Source organism: Neodiprion pinetum, chromosome 1, assembly GCF_021155775.2.
Source record: "Neodiprion pinetum isolate iyNeoPine1 chromosome 1, iyNeoPine1.2, whole genome shotgun sequence".
NCBI classification, from domain to species: Eukaryota; Metazoa; Arthropoda; class Insecta; order Hymenoptera; family Diprionidae; genus Neodiprion; species Neodiprion pinetum.
In genome coordinates, this window is record NC_060232.1 from 27,061,035 (window position 1) to 27,084,134 (window position 23,100).

General features: G+C 38.2%; 1 protein-coding gene across 4 annotated transcripts in view; it reads right to left on the reverse strand.

The window, feature by feature from the left end:
- The window catches only part of sfl (N-deacetylase and N-sulfotransferase sfl), an 80,925-nt gene that overhangs the window by 4,662 nt on the left and 53,163 nt on the right, over positions 1-23,100 (reverse strand). For all 4 annotated transcript variants that reach the window (XR_006884969.1, XM_046637366.1, XM_046637369.2 and 1 more), the window contains 6 exons: positions 10,851-11,103; positions 8,847-9,038; positions 4,565-4,908; positions 3,044-3,332; positions 1,380-1,508; positions 272-454 (listed from right to left, as the gene is read on the reverse strand). Coding sequence is in view for 3 of the 4 variants with exons in the window: in XM_046637366.1 (XP_046493322.1) it covers positions 272-454; positions 1,380-1,508; positions 3,044-3,332; positions 4,565-4,908; positions 8,847-9,038; positions 10,851-11,103 (1,390 nt within the window). In the remaining variant the exon portion in view is untranslated. The remainder of the gene's footprint in view (positions 1-271; positions 455-1,379; positions 1,509-3,043; positions 3,333-4,564; positions 4,909-8,846; positions 9,039-10,850; positions 11,104-23,100) is intronic.

Genomic DNA, 23,100 nt, shown 5'->3' on the forward strand with positions numbered 1-23,100 from the left:
GCGCAGAATAAATAACAAGCAATATGTACTCATAAGTGGGCACGAAATTCTTGTAATATTCCAGAATCTAAACTCCGTACTCATTCGTCAACATCAAATATTGTTACTTGTCTAGGGAACTTTACTAGATAGAAAAACGGCGAGTTGTATCCACTTCTAACTGTAAGTTTAATCCAACACAATTGGTGAATTTTCCCAAGTACAATCGTTCGATCGATTTATTAGTATATTCTTCATTCGCGTAGCTTCATACATTTCGAATAATACTTACACCCCAGATAGGATCTGCCTCTTCTGGATAAAGCTGGAAATATTTCTCGCCTAACTGTAACGGCGGTGCACTGGATAGTCGCAAATTGGTCCAACACTGAATGAACTTTATCACCGATTCGAAGGTGTATAGTGCCAATCGGTCGTTCCCATAATTCGACATATGCGTCATGAAAATATTGATCTGTAAAACAGAATGCATGTTAAAATGCATGAACAATAATTCCAGTAGAAACATTTTTGAGCGTTTTACACTCTACTTTCGTTATGAAAATTCCAGTTAACTGGTTTTTAGCTGAAATAATTCTGTTTGAAGAAATCAAGTAACAATTTTATGGCACGAAGCATTGAAAGTCTGTTTTTTAATTCCTGTTAAAATATCGCTACAAATTTTTCCATTCCACGATGAAAATGTTTAATGTAAAATTTAGCAAAATGTTTATTGTGCGCTGGATTCTAAGAGTTCAAATACTGTCGGAATCATAAGAAAATCTGGCAAAAGTAACTATTTAATATGATTACAGGCGTAAAAATTACATTTTCTTTTTCTTTTAGTATATTACAATTTTTCAGATAATTCAAATCATTCCTACGGGAAAATTGAATCATCGTAATAGTGAGAAAAAAATATAGCACGAGTGACCATAATCAAAACGAATAGTAACACGTATGAAAGTTCTTGTTAACGGCAAGGAAACTCATTTTCGGTTATAATGAAAAATTGAAACAGTCAAGGAGTGTACGGTACTCAGAACCACAAATCTTTCTCTGTGTAGCCGAAAAACCGACAACATTCAAGTACAGGTACAGAGCCATGTTTGCGATGTGCACTTCATACACCCGATACTCAATTCCAATTACTATACAGCATCGCGAGAAGGTGAACGTGTATGGTTTCTATAATTTAATTAAACGTAAGCGATACTCGGTCGATGATACTCCCCCCTTTTCCTCTCCTCCGCCTGATATTCCTCACCGACGTTGATTGTGAAAAGAACATTCAGCCGCACCCTTTCACTGACGTATTACGGTAATCCGTAGAGTATCGTGTAGATACATGTATATCTTCGTACCTTTAACGCTACGAGAATGGAGAAAATTATACTCACAGGATTGTAGGCGATAGTTTGAAACAATTCCCCTCCTTGTATGGATTCGTCCAGCTTATCTCTTCCCCCGGGATACCGCTCTATGAATATCGTATGAGTGAACAAACCACATATCTGTCTTGGCAGAACCTAGAAATTGCGTAACATAAAAGAAAAATAATAATTATAAGAATAATTTCGACAACAGAACGGTAAATGAAATTGTCTTTTGAACATGTGCGATAAATTTCAAAAATTTAGTCTAATTTCAATACTGAAACATTGACGCCAAAGATACTGCAAGATATTTTCAATTTACTGATATCAATGTCGAAACAACTTTCCAAAACTGTTTCAGCACGCGAGAAGACAGAAAAATGGAATAAAGTGAAATGAAATATATTTCGCCTAAATGGGTGTCAAGTATGCCAATGATTAAAAAAATCCATACTGTATTTTTATTCCTGTAATATACATATTTATTTTCACTGTTGAAAACACCTGTTACAGCGCCTTTTTACTTTCGTCAATGAATTCGAAGTGGGATAAAATTTTTAATCACGGTTCGAAAATGACAAGTAATGCTGCGAATGAACTTCCTTTACGCGAGAAAAAAAAAAACCACGTAGTATATTCTCAAGGACGGTTCGTACTAGTTATCGTTTTTCATTTAAAAAGTAATCCTTTTACACACAGCTACAAGCAATTTAAATTCGAAATCGAAACATCAATATTGACCGAGTGGGAGAAACGGATTCTAGTCTGTACACTGCTTACTCGCACTGATCACATATCCAGCATCGTAATTTTGCAGAGATACGCAAAACTGATATTGGGCGGTTGTACACGATGATACATGAGCCGACTAATAGCTTGTGAATGTCGATTGAAAACAATTCTCGGCATTTTCTCGTCCTATGCAACGTGTTTTAACCAACATTTATCGAAAATATCCGTAAAAATCGCGTAGATGTACGAATACTTACTGTTGGTTTACCAGTCACAGTAGAAGAAGTTATAAATACGCGATAAATGATACGAATCTGCCTTTTATTCTTGGCTATTTTAGCTCGTTTCTTTTCATTTTCGAATTCACGACGAATCAGGATCGTCGGTACGCCTTGACTTTTTCAGCTAATAGCGTGTGCAGAGAAATGAGTCTTGAGTAAGTTGTTACTTTGTTGGAAACAAAGCAAAAGAAAATGAATAAATACGTATAATCGACTCTCGTGATAATAACAGAAGCGGAACTGTAGGGAAACAGGATCTTCGTAAACAAAACCTTTACATCTACCTACGCACATCCGTTCATGTAACAGGAGAAAGAATTAAAGCGGGTATTTTTATTGAAACATTGAGTTGATCGTAGTTTTTTAGCCATGAATCCGGTGTCTTTACGACAGAACGTAGAAACAACAACTGTGTAAATGAATGATACCGTGAGAAATTCGAGAATTTCAGGTTTCCAATTAGTAATCTTTGCAGAATCGTATTACCGATTTTTCCATTATTCTCGTTCAATTCCGTGCAAGATTTAAACAAAATTTTCCAAACTCTGATGACCCGACTTTTCGAGTGGACTGAGAATTTGGCAACTTTTACCGGTATTCCAAGTTCGTAAAATAACGCTGTTGAAATATGAATGAACAAAGATAAAAAAGAAAGGCTCGAAGAAACTTTCTCACCATGATATTCCGGTGAATGAAGCCCCTCCTGAGCCTCGCGGGCTTTAAATGAGGATATTCTTCAGTGCTTGTAACTTTGATGTTCCACACCTTTTTCCAAGCCTCGTAGAGACCCTCGTGAACCGGATAAACTCCCGAGTGATGCGGACTGACACTGTAACCACTCCCAGTTGGGATACCGTGCTCTTTAGCGAACTGTTTGTTCAACGCCATGTCCAGCTGTAGATGCGTTACATTCTCGTAGAGGTGGGGTTGTTGGTGGTTCCACATGTGGGAAAACCACGTAAATCTGAACCAGAGAGCAATGCCAAATTTCAGTCATTCTCAAATTCATTCTTACACACACGTCAAAAGCACATGTTACTACATACCTGAAAATTATTGAACGAAAATTGCCAAGACGATTCAAACCTAATGTGTGAAGTTCATTTTTATTTATGTATTTTTTTTTTTTGTTTTTGAGGAGGATGATGGAAATCTGGGACGTGGATCACCGGATCATACATCAAAGCTTATATAAAGAATTGCCATTGGTCTTCTTAAAAATGGTATATAAATCTTCATCCCGTCAAATGTTTTGGATAAAAATGAACAGACTCACAGATATTGAGTACTCGAGATTGTTTTGACAAAGATCAGTGACTGGATGGTAGGCAAAAAAAAACTGAAATTGAGGATTAATTTTCTAAAAATAAATGTTTGGATATGGAGGCCGAATCGTGTGGATTAAAAATAATATTGGCAATTTACTTATCTAGGGTATGAAAAAGGTAAAGAGCAGTGCAAGGAGAGAGATGAAGAAGATTAATTGAATTTCAAATTAGACAATGACGTACCGGACGCGACTTCGCAACGGTATTTTATTTCTATTTTTCTACTCCACCTTCAAAATTGTTCACATTTGCTCATGGAAGTTGTAAAAATCAGTTCAACAATTTCAAAGTTGACAAATTTTGAAAACTTTAACAAATGAATCGATCACCGACAATATCTTTTTTCGCACAATTTCAATAGAATAGCCACTGGCTTTTCAAAATACAATATTCATTCATTTCGAAAGAACGTTTGTATAATTGAAGTTTTTATAATGGACTGAATTGGAACCACGGGATAAAGGGCAATGATTTTTGACCTCTTCCTCAACAAAGGGTATTCGACATATATATATATATATATATATATATGTATGTATATTATATACATGTATAGAGAGAGATTTCTCTGCAGCTGCACATACGGAATAACGTTCGCGCTGTTCAAACATTTCTATTTAATGAAGTCTGACCTAATTAGTAAATGAATTGCCATCCTATATATAATCTACCTTTGAACGAAACGCCATGAAATGCAATATCAGGGAAAGAAATATCCGTGCATAATACATTATATAAAATAAATTGCATAGCAGGAATGAAATTGAGTAAATAAAATGGAAGGTAGTTATATTTGTGAAATGTATTGAATAAATCAGCGTTTAATTATACACGGTATAACGACAATGGTAATAATATTTCCACGAACCTGTCGACGTTTTCGAGAATCATATCGTCGCCGTAATTCTCCTCCGTCGTACCGTGGTGAAAGTATTTCCCTGAAAACCCCAAGTTGAATTTGAACCCCGGCACGAGAGCCTGAATCCTTTGCTGGGTGGCAAGTAAGGCGAGAACGTCGTCCTTCTTCAATCTCGTCCCTTTTTCACCGACAAATATATCGTCAATGTCCACCAATATCATCCGGTTAAGGCTGAGACTCAGCTGACCGTGAGATAGGTACGACAACGAATCGAGAAGCAGCAATTTGTGGAGCCAGAAACGAAGACCTCCCCCGAAAAGCACCCTCTGGATACCGTCGTAGCGTCCATGATCCTGAAACATTTCAGGCGTACGTGCACGAGTGCTGAACACACACCTCAAACCCAACAAAAATTCTCTTCTATTCTCAGAGTCTGTTAAAGTTTCGAATTTGAAAAATTCCGAAAGCGCCTAATTCCGAACTATTTGGTGGCGAAACTTGAAGTAAAGAAATCAAAATTTCTTCGAAACAACAAAGTTTCGAATGGTCGTCAATCCGACAGCTTAAACTTCCGAAATGCAAGATTCCGACAGCTGAAGTTACGACAGAGGAAAGTTTCGAAAAATAAAGTTTCGATGGCGTAAAATTCTGAAAATTAAAATGTACTCACAGCGTAGTTTGCTCAACGAGTGAGTGTAAAAAAATCAGAAGAACCGAAAATCGGAATGACCAGAATTCCGAACGAAAAATATCGAAAATCCGTAAGAAACAAAAGTTCAAAGTGGTGAAATTTCGTCAAGCCAGAAATGAAGAGGTCGGAAAATTTTTTGAGAATTTGGAACTTTGAGCGTCGGGTCTCGGATCATTCGAAACTATAATACATTTTTCGTAAAAGTTAGATTTATCTACATCAAGTTTCGCCAGAAAAAAGCTCCGGAATTTGGCGGTTTCGAAACTTTTAAAATTCGGAATATCAACCCCACCCCTTTTTTTCCAAATTATAATAAAATTAAGCCGTAAAAAATAATAAAATCATGTGTACGCGCGCCTCTGTGTGTGTGTGCGTTAAAATACGTGTGCATCCATAATTTATGTCGTCGAGTTGCGCCCCTGCAAAGGGAGTTTCCGCTTTCAAAGTCATGCACGTCTAGCCGTGACCCTCTTCTTGAGTCTCCAAGTCAAGGAGGGTGCTAGTAATTAAATTCGCGTCCAATCAGCCGTGGGCCAGTTGATCAAATTAATGAGCAATGGAACGAATCGCTCCATTAACGTCCACCTGGACTGCTACCAATTTATTTCCCTATCCTAGACTCCGGGCTTCCTATTCACCGTAACCAAAATTCCACTGCTCGCTGCTCTCTGCCGACGGATACTCTCAAACCCTCGTCGCATCCTGCTGTATAATGCATTTGCAAAATAAGTGTGCGAGGTCTCTAGGTGAGAGCAAAGCGCATCGGATCTATTGAGAAAGACGGTGCTTCGGCATTGCGAATGCCGCAACGATCTCTACGGCACTGCACAGCGGTTGTGTTTTGCGTTTTCTACATTTGAATCTCGCCTGTTTCCCGATCAGGATTAATCGAAATATGCAGAATTGGAGTTTGCTTATTTTCCGATCATGCACACTGTTTACGTAATTTCACGCAGAATTCGAAATTGATTTTTCGATGAAATTATAAAGTTAACAAGTCCGTGCTAAAAAAAAAATATTGGCAATACTGTTGACGATATTTATGACTCAAAGGACTTTGAAATTTATTACAATTTCTGATCGAAATACCATATTGTCATTTTCAATCAAGTGTCATTTCTTCCAACACTAAGTTTCTGGTTTTTATTCAGGATTGCAGACAGTTTCTATGATTTCCTAGTCGATTTACACCTGTCTGAAAATTTTCTCGCTGTTTCAGAATTATTCGATTTCATCGGAAATATACCGTTGCACGAACGTATTCGTCGTGTTATATATTTAATCGGTATAATTAACGACATCCAGCCTCTTACCGAAAGCATTGAATAACTTTCCGAGCTGCGAATCTCGTTTCGAATTTAACGAGGCTGATAGCAGACGACACGTGGAAGTCCACAAACGATGCGGATAAAAGGTCGACTAACATTTTGCTGAAAAATTTTATACATTATTTACAACTCTGTTAAGTTGCGTCAACTGATGTCTATAATTTATTCGGCATGGAAAAAAACATAAATTTAATATTTTTCGCGCTATATTTGTATATCACTGGTATATATCATTATGATACAGACCATCAAACGCAAACGTTATTACAGCATCAAATAACAAGCATTACGATTAATTGGTGGAAGTATTCTGAATAGAGCAAAAAACCAAAAAAAAATTTTAGGTTAAACGAGCATCTACGACACGAGCGCTACTGTAGTTACCGTAAAAAAGTAGTAAAAAAAATAAATAAAAAAAAAGAAACAATAATTACGTATTCAAATTGTCACAAAAATAAATCAACCATAGCGGGTATTACAATTTACTTTTGTAAAAACTGTTTCAATATACGTAAGTGGCGCGTTTCGTTGACCTAGATAATACTGTGCCGAAATTTATCGTTAAAAATTAAAACTTGTTCCGACGAAAAGGTCGATACGGTTATCAACGTGCGTATATTTACCGTCAAACAGATAAACTCACAACGCGCGATAGTTCGTTAAATTTCCTGACCTTTGACCCTCGTGAATTTCGTCGAAGCGGGTCACCCTTTGAAGTGCGTGCACTTAACGACGCCGTGTCCCCTCTTGCCCATCAGGTCAACATTAGCTTATACACACACGTATGCGCCTAAGCACTCGCAGTTGTATGTGAAACGAGGCCGAGCTTTGCGTTATATATTCCGTACCGTAGAATCAAGAGCGATGCTGCCGCACAGCATCCCTGGATTTTGTAAAACAAATTATCCACCCATTCTTTTTCCAACCCCTCAATTTTTCTATATATATATATAATATATATATATATATATATATATATATATATATATATATATATATAGTACATCGATTCTGCAGGAATTTTATGAAGCTTGTTAGACGTGCCCAATCCAATTTATTTTTCCGATCGCAGTTATAGAGGATGCTGCTGCACCGCCGCTGCAGCAGCAATTTGGTCGGTGTAAGATATATATAATATATATATACATATATATATATATACTATATACAATATTATTCCAAGAGTAGATACCGGCGACCGATGGAATGAATGTTGGTGTGCTTGTCTCTGGAGAATTTGATTTTTTTTTTCTAAAAATATTAGAGCTTGACGACGAATGAAAGATATGTTTTTTCAGCGGTGAATAAAGGTAAGCCCATGCACTCCACGTATTTATTTTAACGGTTAGTCTGCGCATATCGGGATTTCGCGATATTGCCACACTTGCATTCTTCGTAAAATTCGGATAACCATCTCCGCTTGAATTCGGCTGATTGGAAATAAAATTGCCAATTGGCTAGAGCGCAAATTACGTACACACACCGCGCCGCGTATTGTTAACGGTTAAAACAACAAGGGAAAAACGTTGAAAAACCATGATTATAGATATATAAGCCTGATCGGATTAGTTGTAACTTATAGTACGAAGCTCAAGTTTCGTTGATTTTCGATGTGCGACATTTTTTTTTTTCTATTTTTCACACGCGATACTATGAAAATATTAATTTTCTCTCAGTTAGGGACGTTGGTGAGCCAAAAATCGAACTCGATACGAGATAGTCGTACATTGAGTATTTATCGAATTAGTTTATTTATAAGCAACGAAGATCTTTTTTAAAATACGAAAATAGAAAATAATGGAATTGTACCAAAAAAGCTTGGACGTCGATGATTTTTTTTTTTCCGTAGTCGATCTAGTACAGCCATTTGTTGATCATAATCGGTATCGGCACAACGTTGTAAAATTATCTATTCATAGAAGATACCAGAATGATCAAAAAAAAAAAAAAAAAACAAAGTGCTCTAAAATGAACGATCGTAGACTAAAACTCAACGAATCTATGATCGGATTTGTCAACAATTTCAAAGAGATTTAAAACGAAGCATCGAATTCCAAATACCGACGTCGCTTATGTTACTTATTATCTATTTTCGTATTGTTTTAAAAGGATCTTCGCGATAAAACGAATATCAGGAAGCGCAGATTTTTGGCCAATGAGCCTCGGTACGTTTGAATATAAAGAGAAAAGCGTAAGAATATAACGAAAGAAAGTATTCCTGTACTGCGATAAAAGGAAGAAGAGTGCAAAAAAGGTGCGTTTGAAATATTACCTGTACAACGGTTTCCAGCGGGGTTTTCTTCGTCGGATAATCCAAGGTGTCTCTGTACGCCCAGGCCAACGGCTCGTACGTGCTGTGATTAGCGTGAAAAATAGTCCAATCACCACCCGGAAGTGGTCCCCACGCAGTCTCACCGGCTCTGGTTAACCGGAGTATAGGTGATGCCGCGTTAAGTTGCGCGTCCTGGAAAGAAAAACGCCACGATATATAGAACCATCCAGGGGTATCACGGCCTGATTTAAGAAGTGAGAGACATCGAATGAGCTGAGCGCGTGTTTCAGACGCCGTTGGGCTTTGAAAATATACTATATGACGAAGCGGTATCCCGCAAGCTCGTAATTACTGTCATCGCGATATTTACGCGACTCTGTCAAAGGCATCGGGTATGATATTGAATACTTATTGCTAGTTTTGCCTACGTGGTATTTACCCGACTTTAACTACGGCCAGGAGGTTACAGTCTGAGAGGCTTGTGAAAACTATTTTCAACTAACCAGACGGCGAGAGGAGGACTGCGATTGGATTCGAAACAAGTTTGCAGTTACCAGCGTGAAATTGATCGGGGTTTTTTGAAACAATCGTTAAAGTATTAATTCTTTATATAAAACGATCGGAGATCTCAACTGGCGTAGTTTCTGTGCTTCTGAAAATAATTTTTTACCGTCATTGTGATTCCAATAATCGTGTTAAAAAAGGTTTTCTAGATACGGTTCTTTGGCTGTACTTTTTGAAAAAATTCTTTCATCGTATAGCAGTATAAATAAAAAAAAACAGTTTTAACAGGTATTAAAAAATTTGATACGATCAATAACCATCTCATTACCATTATACTGATACGTAATAAACGATTTTTATTCAAAAGAACTGCTTTATCATTATTCTTGCATTGAATTAATTATTATTCGATTTTATCATTGAACAGCAAAATCAATTCAATGAAATATCATATTGTCAGGAAAAATTTATTAGATTCGACCAACGGCCGAATGATCAGTTTTCCGGATAATCTCAGGATACGCTCGGGTTCAGAAGGTCAACAAAAAAAACTTTTCATTTCAAGAGTGGATGGCGTCCGGACGATAACGTATTAATTTAGTATAATGGAAAAGCCGACAGAGCAAAGGATGATGCCTGAGCTGCTGCTGCGTATTATAACAGTCGCGGCAAAAGATCACAGACCATTCGACGAGAGCATCTATAATGGAACTCGACCTCGCTGGTGGTTTTGTTTATTATTATAAGTATATGCTGCAGGAAGTATAAGATATAGGTTCGCCGGAAAAACATTTCATTACGGTCAATGTACAGTCAGTTTTCCGGTTATTATATTCCCTCGCAACTATTGCGATGATTTGATGTTTTGGGAACAAATAATAGTTTTTCAGGCATTATTGATCTGGAAAAAATGTGGTACACTAAACAAACAGATTAAACGTTACTATAAGCACAATAAAGTAGTATTATGAACAACTATAATAACAGTAATAAACAGTTAGTCGTACCACGTTTACTCGTCATTCTAAACCATTTGACGAGAATTTCTGTAATAACTATAACAAATGTAATTTTTCCCCAGTATAGATGGTTTGAAGAGTAGACGAGGATACGGATTTTCTTTCACGCGCAAAGCCGTGCCCATTGACAATGGTTGACCCGCAGATTGAAAACGAATTAAGTGACCTCGGGGGATTTAAGGTCTTTGGACTTCCCCGAGTTTCGTGTATTTTTTCAAGACCTTTATTGACAGTTCAGCCATCCGACTTTCATCCAGGCCGTGGAGAACGAAGTCTGGCAAAATGGCGAATGTGGGGACACGCTCCGAGAAACCGAGGAGAAGTTAAGAAAAATAAGGCGATCCAACTTACAACGATGGTTACACGCGAGAGTACGAAAGTCGGAAAAAGGCTGTGAGCTTATCTTTCGAGAAGTATAGAAAAGTGGAAGAAAACGAATAAAGGAAGGTATGAAGAAGTGATGCGAAATACATGTGCTGACCTTTAACCTGAGGTTGGTGTGTATGAAGAGCGGGAAACCCTTCACCTGAGCACCGACTAAACTCTCTTCGCCTGGCGGAGCAAAACCCACTATGCCAACGGAGTATTCCCTGCAGTATTTGTCGAGTAGTTCTCGATTCCATTTGTCCATCTGCAGATACTTGTTTAAATTTTCAAAGACTAGAACACCGTAGCGGCCCTTGTCGAGGTTGGTCAGCACCGGCAGGGACTTTCCGGCGACCTCAACCTTGTACCTGAAATTGCAAAAAGGAATATTTGATAAGCGAAACATCGTCTAATGCACGATGTTTACAGTATAACACGAATTACACCACATACATCCCTTATCGCGACTGTTTGCACGGTTGAAATGTTTCGTCAATAATACCTTTTGCAGAAGCGTTAATTAGTGTCAAATTTATTCGTCCAAAGTATACAACGAAGCCTATAATCGTGCGGTAAAGACCATGTCGCATCTGATAGAGGCGTAACCTGGTACTCGTGAGATTAACTGATTACACGCTCAGATTCCAGTTTCTGTTAGGTCTAACGGTCGTGTAGAACCTAGTCTGGTGTCGTTAGCGGCGTTAATTATTACTGCTACTAGTTGCAGGCTTTCCATATATACCAGACCATTAAGCACTATTTGAAACTTAGCGAACGTCGAGTACCGTCACATAACATATTTTACATGCCGTACAGGCGCTGTAAATTAGATAGGGTACCTAAGCAAGCCGAATGGAGTTTAGTTCACACATATATTCTTTTTTTTTTTTTTTTTTAACAATAAATCCAAGTTACCTTAAGAAGACAAGTGTTGACGGATAATTAGACTTGGATGGCATCGCAAAAACTTGACGATTATTTAATGACGGTATTTAATTGCAAATATTTCGACTATACGATTGGAAAGGTAATGGCAGAAGACGTTTTGTACGAAATATGGATCGATGTCTCCTACGGCGTCTCAGTCCCGTCTTGAAACATTTGGTTCACTGACATCGTATTCCCTCGGAATACTTCCAGGAACAGTTTTAACATCATCGACGACCCGATCAGACACCGATCCTAAATCAAATTACGAAATTCACGATGCTTTAATCAAAGAAAATGAAAGATATTCAAGATCAAATAATTTTTCATCAACGCTGTTTGGTTCGAACCGCGGATCTCGCTGTTCGAAAGCCGACACCTTGCCACTGTGCTACCGGAGCACTGGTTAGTCGGTAACACAGATCGCTTCATAGTTGGTGATCGATTTACGGAAGCCAGCGCTGCGACAGCAGATTTCACGTTATGTAATTATTTCTGAAAAGCGATGATTTGTCGTTCACTTGATTCGTCACTTCGCGATGATCGATAAATCAATGTATAGTATACATATCGCCTAACGATTACGCCGATGATTTTAAGGTGCTTAAGCGAGTGAAGAAACAAAAATTGCCAATGTGACTGAATCAGAATTTTCACTTGGCTTCTTTCATACAGACGTATTAAAGCCTCATAAAACTGTCCTTGATATACAGAAATTTAATTTTATTTTACTCGGAAGTAAAAATTTTTCCGCTCGCTCGAAGGATTCTTTCCAGCACGAACAGTTCGGCATCTTCAAAGGATATCTTTTTTTTCTTCCTTCGAGTCGTTCGTCGTACCGGCGTAAGAGAGAGATAGAGAGAAAGATAGAAAATTAACATAGAAAGTAAGAGATTTGAAATCCCAGAGGGGCCGGAAGTTAGTTGCTCGAGTTGAGATCTCATCCTCTTTCATTCCCTCTTCCCTCTCCTCGTCATCCGAGATTTTGCAGCTGTTGCTGCTCCCTGTGGCTGCGTCCGCGTGTTTCATCCACCTGGCGCAACAGCCTGCACTGCCACTTTATTTATTACTGATAATCCCCGTCCTGGTTGCACACACGCGGTGTTATGCAAACACGAGAGATTAAAGCTCATCGCAACGCTCCTTAACAGGAACACGTGTAACGCGTGTTAAGGAGGGACCTTGCCGCGTATCTCCATTATCGCGACAGACGCTGAGGGATCCGCAAATTCGCACACGCCTGACTCTGCAGCTTCTGCAGGTGGCAGCGAAGAATGAATCTCTTGGCTAACGCATCTGCCAACCCCCTAATTTGCATACATTCACACCTTCCTGCGTCATCACGCGCGTCCCCTTCTATCAAGCATTATTATTCAACGACTGTATCTCTTTACAGCGTATGCGCCTACTGTATACGTTCCATGATTAAATTCATTTTTTGACACGTACATCCCCCTACGGTATAAGTCATATATGTACTAGGGTGGTACTAATTGGGGGGGGGGATGTTCATTGTGACGCCCCCCAGATCTGTTCCAAATCATTAAAAAAACATCTGCGCAAGGTTTTAAACTTCCACTCTTGAAATTCTGAAAATTTCAAAATTTGATCATAATTTTATCGGTATTGATTCAGCTGTTCCAATCGCGAATCAACTTGACTTTTCCTCGCGATTTCTTTTGCGACCGTTTCTGATTGAACTCTGGGCTCGGATAATTGTGCCAGTAGAAGGTAGGTACACCTAATACAGGAAACGAGACACGACCCAACATATGGCTTCGTTACTCCTAACTAGAGGCATAATAAACGACAATTTAAAATCAAAACAAGGTGGAACGGTGATTGAAAATCAGTAGCTTAACACAGCAGCGAATTGATCGTTATAGTTGGCTTGCTCGTGTATTCGTTGGGCATGTGTAGGATTAATTGTTACCTGATTACAAAATACCGGGAGACGCGTTGCAGTTACACGTTTCTGCACGATATTTATAAATAATAATTCACCCCGATTTTTATGCAGCAAATAAGTTTATCAATTAACAATTTATCTCGAGCAAATTTTAAGCCGCTAATACTTGTTTCCTCGTTGTTTTGTCTCGTTGTCGAGAAATTCTGTTGATAAAGAAAACGATAAAAAAAAAAAACAAAACAAAACAAAAAAAAAAACAAAAAAGAACAATAACAATAAATATAGCCCACGATACAACTTCAGACTTGGAGGTTTTCTCGTTCCTCCTAAACTTTGTATTTCCATTTGTTTGTTTTTTCCTCCCCCCTGCCCCCCTTGAAAAGTTCACTTCCGGGACTTTCACACACAACTGATGAGAAACAAGTTGCCATAAGACAAGTTTTGGTTCGTTCAAGCGGACAATTTTCCGGAATTCCATTCATTTGTTTGCACGAAAAACTTCAACTTCAATCAGTTAAGGTATGTACAAGCGGTATATGTGCGAAAAAATATTGTTACCCATTGATCGGTTCGATAATTTCGTTGAAAGGTTGAAAAATATTTTCAGAAGAAAAAGAATAACGATTGTAACGAAGGTAAGGAAAAAATAATTCAGACGGTAAAAAGAAAATTGTTAATGAGGAAACTCAAACACTCTCTTCCCGCGATGCCGCGGGTGGTTTATCCAGTTTTACCGAAGTCGAAATCGTTCTCTTTCTCGTCGTTTCGCTTACAGTAATCACATTCTCATTTCGGCGAAAGAAAAAAAAAAATAAGAACGAAACGGAAATGAATAAAAGTGAAATGAAAATTCACGACGACCAAGGTAGACTCGATTTCCTTTCACATTTTAATTCGACTTCTTGAAACTTTATTAAAATATGATCGTCATAAATTACTTATATAATTATACACGTCGTTATTATTATAATTGTGACTTCGTTACAACGGCTCGGTCGTTTACTTCTCTTATTTTCACGATTTTTTTCGTGCAAAGTTTTATTCGATTCATCCTCTTAATTAGCCGTCTATTACCAACGCGACTAGTTGGTCAACTCTGTGCACTCTCGACTGCAACATGCAACATGTGACATTGCGGCGGCGTTAAGTAAACGTCGACAAAGATATGTAATATAAGTACCCATCAAGTAGTACGACTATTAACATAAATCGTGATAGATAAATATGTATCGGGCATTTCAGGTTATATCAGCAATTGCGATATAAAATTGAATTGCAGAAAGTACCGCGTAACGATCAGCGACAAAAAATTCGCGTAGGTAAATCCGGTGATAATTTCAACAACACACGATAGCGTAGTTCAAAGTAAATGGATAAATTTTGCGTTCACCTTGGCGGACATTTCAACCATCGGACGATCTCTCCCGAGATCTTTCTTCTGCAATCTTTGAGGAAAGAAAAACTTTCAGGTCGCCATATTTCTCCTTGGGGTTTGTTCCATCGGGCTGAACTTATATTGCAACTTTCCTCAACTGTAGGTATACGTCTACTTCTGTATTATATTTGAACATACATGCACAGATACATGCCGGAATGGTGTGTCGAAACTTATACGTCGAATATAGTTTATTACTGCGCAGACGGTGTTGCTACTAATACTACTACAGCTACTCGGTCGAGCTGTATTTCGTAGGTTGTGGATCGAATGAAGGCGAGAAAGAATAAAAAGAAAGAAAATCCTGGTCACTCCCGCAAGTGCGAATCGTATTGAAGTTAGTAATGTTATCGTAACGATTCATGCTGAGGAAAAACCGTTATTTCTCGATTTTAGAATTGTCTGAAATTCAGTAAACCGTAATAAAAAAAAAACATACTCATATTTCGAAATCTTAGTTCCTTAAAAATCATTGTAAAATTGGGAAAATACTGATTTTTTCCCCAATGTTTCGTTACGATAACGTTATTAATTTCAAACTCATAAGTACGAAGCCTATACCATAAATGTCATAGCTTTGTTCCAAATTGATCACAAACTGTTTCAAGAAAACTGATATTTGACTTTACCATTTAACGTTTGTACTACCAGATTTTACCAACATTTTTACCAACCGATATATTTTATCGGGTTCAATTGATGTCCGAATATCGATTTTCAAACCGTTGATTAGTTTTCGGTAACGAAAAAGGTAAAGAAAAAGGGTCTTGACAGACAGACAGACAACGAAGTGATCCTGTAAGGGTTCCGTTTCTTCCTTTAGAGATACGAAACCCTAAAATAAACAAATTAATAATAATAATAATTAAAAAATAAATAAACAAATTGTAACGAATCAAAGATTTTTTCCCTCCGCAATCTGCAGCCATCGAAACAGATTACCTTATTCCTTGACTTCACACAAGCATTTGGACGAAAATACCGATACCGAAACTACGAGCTGTCGGGCTCGTGAACACCGATTCGTTCGGAGATTAAACGTGAGTTTAACCCGAAAGAGTCGAGGGCCGGGACGAGTACACTGAAAGTCGGAAAAGAAGAAAGGAAGAAATAAAACGGCGGCGTCGTTGTCGAATTGCGTAGCAGGTGACGCGGCTCTATAGAAAACAAATACGATTCCTTCCTTCCTTTCTTTCTTCGCCATCTTCTTCTCCTTCGACCCTACATATACCCACGTTATACCTGCTTTGAAATATCGATCATTGCGCTGACAAGTCATATTACACGCACATCCCCATTTAGTACATTGCATTATAATCGTGGTAGGAAGAAACCCGAAAAAAAGAAATATATAACATATGTATATACTATATATATATGTACCACGAATCTTTCGAAATGGGATCGCGAGTATTAAGGGAAAGAAAGCAAAATCACTAGGGCCATGGGGCGGTCGGTTGGTACCTGCCAACCAAATAGCCTTTTGTTAAGCCTAGACCGGGATTGCTTATATCTCGAGATGAAATCTAATTTGAAAGGATCTCTTTGCGTTACGAAGGTATTGTGCGCCCTGGCATGAACACGGCCATTTTCACTCGCGTATTGTCAAGATTTCTACCGAGCTACGCCGTTTATTCTTTTGTAAGGTTTACCAACAGCTTCGCTCGGTTTTCATACATTAGCGCGCGTGTGTGTGTGCGTGTCGTTGTACCAGCGCATAAACGTCTATGTACGCGTTATAACGGCTCGCCAACAATTCCTCGGAACGTTGGAAGACATTTATAATTTAATTGATGACTGAAGAAGTGAGAGACGTTAGTTGAAAGGATAGGAGGAATTGAGATGATAAGTGTTGGCAGGGCGCAGACTGGTGAGCAAAAAAATGAACAAACATTCGAGCGGACGCGGCGGGGGAAGGAACCGAAAAAGAAAACTAAGCATTGAATCAATGTTCAAACAAATAGAATCTAGACGAAATCGGTTTGCCTAAATTTTGATGTTTTCGCGCATTTCGAAACATTAAAGCTGATTCGAAATAATGAATATATTGGATCGCAAACGATATTGGACATTAATTTCAGGAGAGATGATGATAAAACAAAAACGACAACAGATGGTAGGATTAATATTAACTGAAAATAACTCGATAGCATGTATTCGATAGTTGATTATATTACATTTGGAACCAATTCAAAATCAATATTGGCCAATGCGCGAATTCTCGATCAGGAATGAAAATTTTTGTAAATCGGATGAAACGATCGCTGGAAATCAATGAAAACAACTTTTCTTTCGGAGAATTAACCCTAGTCACTGTCACTCTTCTTAGATCTTTCACCACTTTTTACAGCCACATTGCGAGCTTTAATCGAGCAAATATAATCTATGTACTTACGTATAATTCAACGACAGTAAAATAATTCCTTCACATAAAGTTCCTCGGTCAAATATAAATGTCCCTGAATCGACGTGTAAGAAGGTAATGAAGAGACCAGACAGAGTCCATTAAATTACACCACAGACGGGGCTTGTGCAACGGTTGGAAAATACTGGGCTGCGAAAACTAGAGTAATAAAACGCGACCACCAGCCAAACACCAACTCTGCGCTGTATCAAGTACACATATAATGGATGAAAATTGAACGGTCTAGTCGGTGTAGATGCAGTGATTAAATTTTTAATCACTCCATTAACGACTCGAGTTGAACTACGTCGCGAATCTTCGGCTCGGCGTTATGTAATGTAGGTCTGTAAAATTCGAACGTATTTGTTTAAATAATTGATTTCGTCGTAGCGGTCGGGATTTTCTTTTTCTTTCTTTCTGTAATTTTACCCTTTTTTCCTACCCAGGCGCGAAAACGTAATAAACATCAATCCGCCGGTTTTAAACAGCCACCACTGCCGAGGAAGTCACGAGGCTATATTTACAACACCCCGAGTGTCTACACGGGGGCGTTTTTCTCAGGACTAAAAATAACCGAAATTCGTCGAGGTTTAGGAACAAATTTTCACCCCCTTTTCCGGTGGATCGAGAAAAGGCTCAAGTTTTGAAAAAACCAACATCATTCCGATTGCGTTTTGTACCGTTTCAACTTTATGCATATGAAGATGTGCAATTTTCCGATCATATTCCAACTGTAAGATACTATACCGTTCTAAAGTAAACACGGTAACTCCTCGTTATCATTGCTGGCTTGACACAAGCCCGAAATATATTTCAATTGAACACTCTGTCGTTAAATCACAAGAAATTTTCAGAAAATCGAAAAAAGAATTAATTCGAAGAAAAAATGAAACACTCGCTTGTGAAAACCACTTTCAAAAACGTTTAGAAACACGTTTGAACTCTTGATTATATAAGCGAAATCATACGCCGCTTGGTAAAAGAAAATGATAAGCTAGAACAAATTTGCAATTAATAGGGGGTCAACAATACGCACGGCATCCATTGGGAAGCCTGATTCCTCCGTGTTAAAAGTGGTGTCAAACTGGGGGCAATGAGGAGGAGGAGATAGAAAAAATGGGAAAAGAAGAAGTGAATAAATAAATAAATAAATAAGTAAATAAAGTTTGAATGGGGAAAAAGTGTAACCGACAATATAAAGGGTTGAAGCACAGTCTTAGGCAGTAAGGCTATAATAATACAGCTGCAAGGAATGCTCTCATCGCTCCTCTTCCTCCTCGTCTCCGAGCGAGTTCCAACCGTTAGGAGAAGGACGTAACATGAATTTTTATGAAGTAGGTACTGCGAGCAACCTTAGGAGCCTGAGAGGACCTGAGCGTCTCGAGACCAAGGGGAAAACGCGCGCAAAGAAGACGGAGCTAACAATGCTGAGCGGTATAAGAAGACTGAAAATTATTCATGAATGAATGAATTCTGCACCAACCTATATATTATACACTTTTAGGCTTCATCCCCGAATGTGAATTCATATGCCACCCCCCCAGTTTCTCCCCTCTCTCTCTCTCTCTCGGTCTCTTTCTTCGTATTCGTTTCCTTTCTTTGCTTTGCCTCAATTCTTTCACGCATCTCAACCCTTCTCTCATCTCCTTCAACCAACATCGGTCGAATCGCAAGGGATCAGCAGACCCGTTTCATTTATAAATGGAATATGGCAGATTTTTCCCTGCTTGGCTTAATCGCGACACGTTGATTCTCTTAGATACTTGACATATCGTCGATTTCAGGAACCGATATAGTGGACAGCTTTTGTGCATGGTCAGATTTTGAAATTTCATGAGAATGAAGTTAGTGACGTTACATTAACGACGCGTGTTGAGGGAAAAATCATTTTTTTTTGCACCTTTAGCAACGTTCGAAATTTAGTAAATCATGACAAATAAAAAATATTCTTATTCTGAAAAGCCAACTCCTTGAAAGTCGTTCTAAAACTGAATAATAACGATTTTTCTCCCTCATATTTCCTTATATTAACGCGAAGAATACACGAATATCAGCCTCATGAAATTTCATCATTTAACAATAAGTATGCTGAAAATATTTCACTCTTATAAAAATTACGCACTTATTTTTTTTCTGCGCTTTCGTATAACTGACCTCATTCCCAAAGTGTGTTTTACAAAACTGTCGGTCCACACACAATGGTTTCCAAGATTTTATGAAAACTGACGCGTGAATTGGAATCGCAAGTTATCGAAGAAACAGGATGGGGCCCCCCGGGCGGTCAGATAGGAAGAAGACATCCTCGGTAGTTACTTGCGTGTTGCATCCTCGAAAGTGCCTGTCTTTCAAAATTTATTTCAACCTCCCACAACTGTCTACCGATCAATAGAACAAGTGTGAACGAACGTCGAAGGTATGCCATGCTGATGATCCGTTTCACTCGTCTCTTTGCTATTGCATAAGTCAGTTATGAGTTCTTTTTATGAAGTGTACCTATACACAATGCACAGTTTCCTTGCATACATAAGAGAAAAAATGAAATTTATCGACAACGAAAATCGCATATATGTAAGTAGTAGAAAATTACAGGCAACTACATTTCATGATTTAGTGTTTGGTAGAAAAAAGATCCTCCCAAAAGATGAGTACTCTAGATAAAGTCTAAAAGGTCGCTCGTTTGTTTTTTTATTTCTCTATCGTTGAATGGGGGAATATTTTACCTTTCGTTAACAGTTAAAATACTCGTAAACTGTTTAATATTTTTCAAACTTATGCGTAGATGCCTAAAGCTGATGCTTCAAGCTTTCCAAACCTCTGCAACAAAGCATTGTTACCACCATTAATATACAACAATTTTTCTTTTTTTTTTTTTTTATTCCTTAAAAATTGGAAGTTTTCAGGTGGCTGTAATGTGTGTAAAAATTGCACCAACTGCTGAATTTTCACACCAGTGCTACCTAGGGCATTGATGATAATAAGAATAATTGATATTTTACTCAGTCGGTAAGGGGTGGACTATAGCATCATCTTAATAAACTGAGGATTTGATTATCCGATTTCTGCGTCGTATTTGCCGTCCCTTTATCGACGTGCATGAGGTATAGGCGTGCTATATTACGACGGCAGCCTGTCTTATACCTATATTACCTTCGACCTCTGAGCTCCTGCAGCCCATTTCACCATTAAGTAGATTTGGACAGGGAGAATTTATCCAGAGTTGAATGGAACATGGGCCGTATAACCTGCGGCTGATGAGCGAAAGGAGTCGGGGACTCGTGAGAAAGAAAGAGAGAGAGAGAGAGAGTGAGAGGGAGGGAGAGAAAGAGAACAAACCAATGAATGAATGAATGAATCAACGGATGAATGGACGAATGAACGAACGGATGAACGAGGAAATGAGGAGTAGTCGGCCGGATATTGTCCGTCGCTTTGCGCCCGGCTATGAAAGCACCTCCGATGATGGAAAATCGATGATATTCAAAACCGGGGCTATAATTCGCCGACGCGTTCTAATTGCGGCCTCGCGTTATCGCGATAATTAAATGACAATTAGAAGAAATGTATTACGTCGAGAGGAATTATAATGAGATAATTTCGGATGAAAAGTAGTATTCGAATTATGTGTTTAATTGTTCTATCTATGAAACATGCATAATGCATTCGGAAGATGACGACATTCCAAAATTTCAAGTATCATAAACTTCGTATTCTAGCAAAATGATTTGTTCGAGGACTTGAGTTTTACTCCATTGGAAATGTTACCTTCGCTGACGATTCTAGTATAAATCCTATTTGTGCGAAAATTCTGTTATTATAATATTCATCCAAGTGAAAACAGAGGGACAACAATTTATTTGTAGAAAATTGATACAGCCATTAATATACAAATGGAATGCTAATGCTTGGAGTCTGAGAAAGCCACAAGTATTTGAACTTCATGTCATAACCCAGCCAGTTAGAATTCTATGAAAAGAGGTATAATCACGTTGAATTTAATTTCCGTATAACAATAAGTGTTGTTAGTTCTAGAAGAAATAATCTAAAATGCTATCCAAATTTGGTTTTGAATTTAATTGAATAATGAGCCCTCCGTATTTTGTTCGTCAAATATATATTCATAACGAACAAATTTTAACGTAAATACATGTATATGTAAGCTTGTTCGACAAACTTTTTTCATGTAAAGCGGAGTTCAATTCCATTAAAATATAACAGAAAAAAATTCATTCACCAAGATTATTCATCATGCAGGCGAACGAAATATGAATAATTACGCTACGATGCAAATGGAAAAAAAAAAAAAATGAAATATACCCTCTTCAAAATTTTAAATTTATTTATTTATACTTATGGATTGATAAGAATACATACGTCTGTTTTCTTTTTTCTAACACGTACTATTTTTCAAGTACGGTTACTAATAATTATAATTGTGACACAACCCGGGGATTACATCTGATACTCGACAATCGCTAGTCGATCGATCGGAAATTACTTGTAATTCGGATTAACCGCGATTTCATTTATCCGCGGATTATTCGATCCCGAGCAGCAGCCGGATTAATCGGAGTTCTACCGTATGCGTAAGATGAGGGTCGTTAAAAAAGTTATCGGCGGGTACCTGAGAAACAAGACGTGATAGAAGCATAAAATAATCACTGCCTAAATACTGTCACTAACAGCAATCTGTTTTACAGATATCGCGTAACGTAGTGTTATTTTCGAATCGAATTCTCATACAAGCATAATTTTTTTTTGTTCCCAAAACTTTACGTAGCTGGCAAACTTTACATAGTTTCGAAAACCCGTGAATCGTTTCGTGGGTGTTGGCCCCCCGTAAAAGTAAGCGAGAAGATAGAAATTTCGAGAACTCGAACACGATGCGAAATCCGCATATTTTGAAATCCTCGAGTTCGATAAATAACCGCACCCTACCTAAATTGTTACACGGAGACGAGTATCAATGCTGCGTAGGTATATAATATATGCGGTATCGTTCCGCGAATGACTCTATCAAGTTTTGAATAACGCGGAGGACAGCGTGCGGCTAGCCCGGGTTATTGCGGTCCATATAACGGAGTAATTAAGCAAAGTATTAAAGGTCGTGGATGTATGCTGTCCGCGTTAAGCCGTTATCTTTACCACCGCCCCCCTGCCGTATAAATTCAGGAATACCTGGACCCTCGTCCATCCGCGAGCCTGGATTACGCAGGCATATACGGTATAATCCATCCGTGTCCGCAGGTGTTATGCAACGGCGGAAATAAACGAACTGCATGCCGCGGAGAATATCTCTGGGAAAAAACATATGTGAGAAGTCCAGCCGCACCCCGGCAATGAAGCTAATATGCCGGAAAATGCGGAAATAGTTCACGGACCAGGCAGCCGGTGATGTGTCGGGAACAAGTGAGATCAGCGATATAATTATATTTCGAGTAAAATGCTGCCCATTCCATTTTTTTCTTTTTTTTTTCATTCGTTACTTTTTTTTCTTCGTTTTTATTTTCAAGTACTGTGCATGTTTGCAGGGATGAATGGCATGGTGAATAATTAAGCATGGTGATTAACTGTTGCCTCAAATTATTGATCGCAACTCTGTACTCCCTAATCATCGTCGTTTGCGAGAAAAAAAAAAAAAAAAGGAAATTGAAGCGAAAATTACCTTTCCGATGTCATTTTCTTCTCTGATT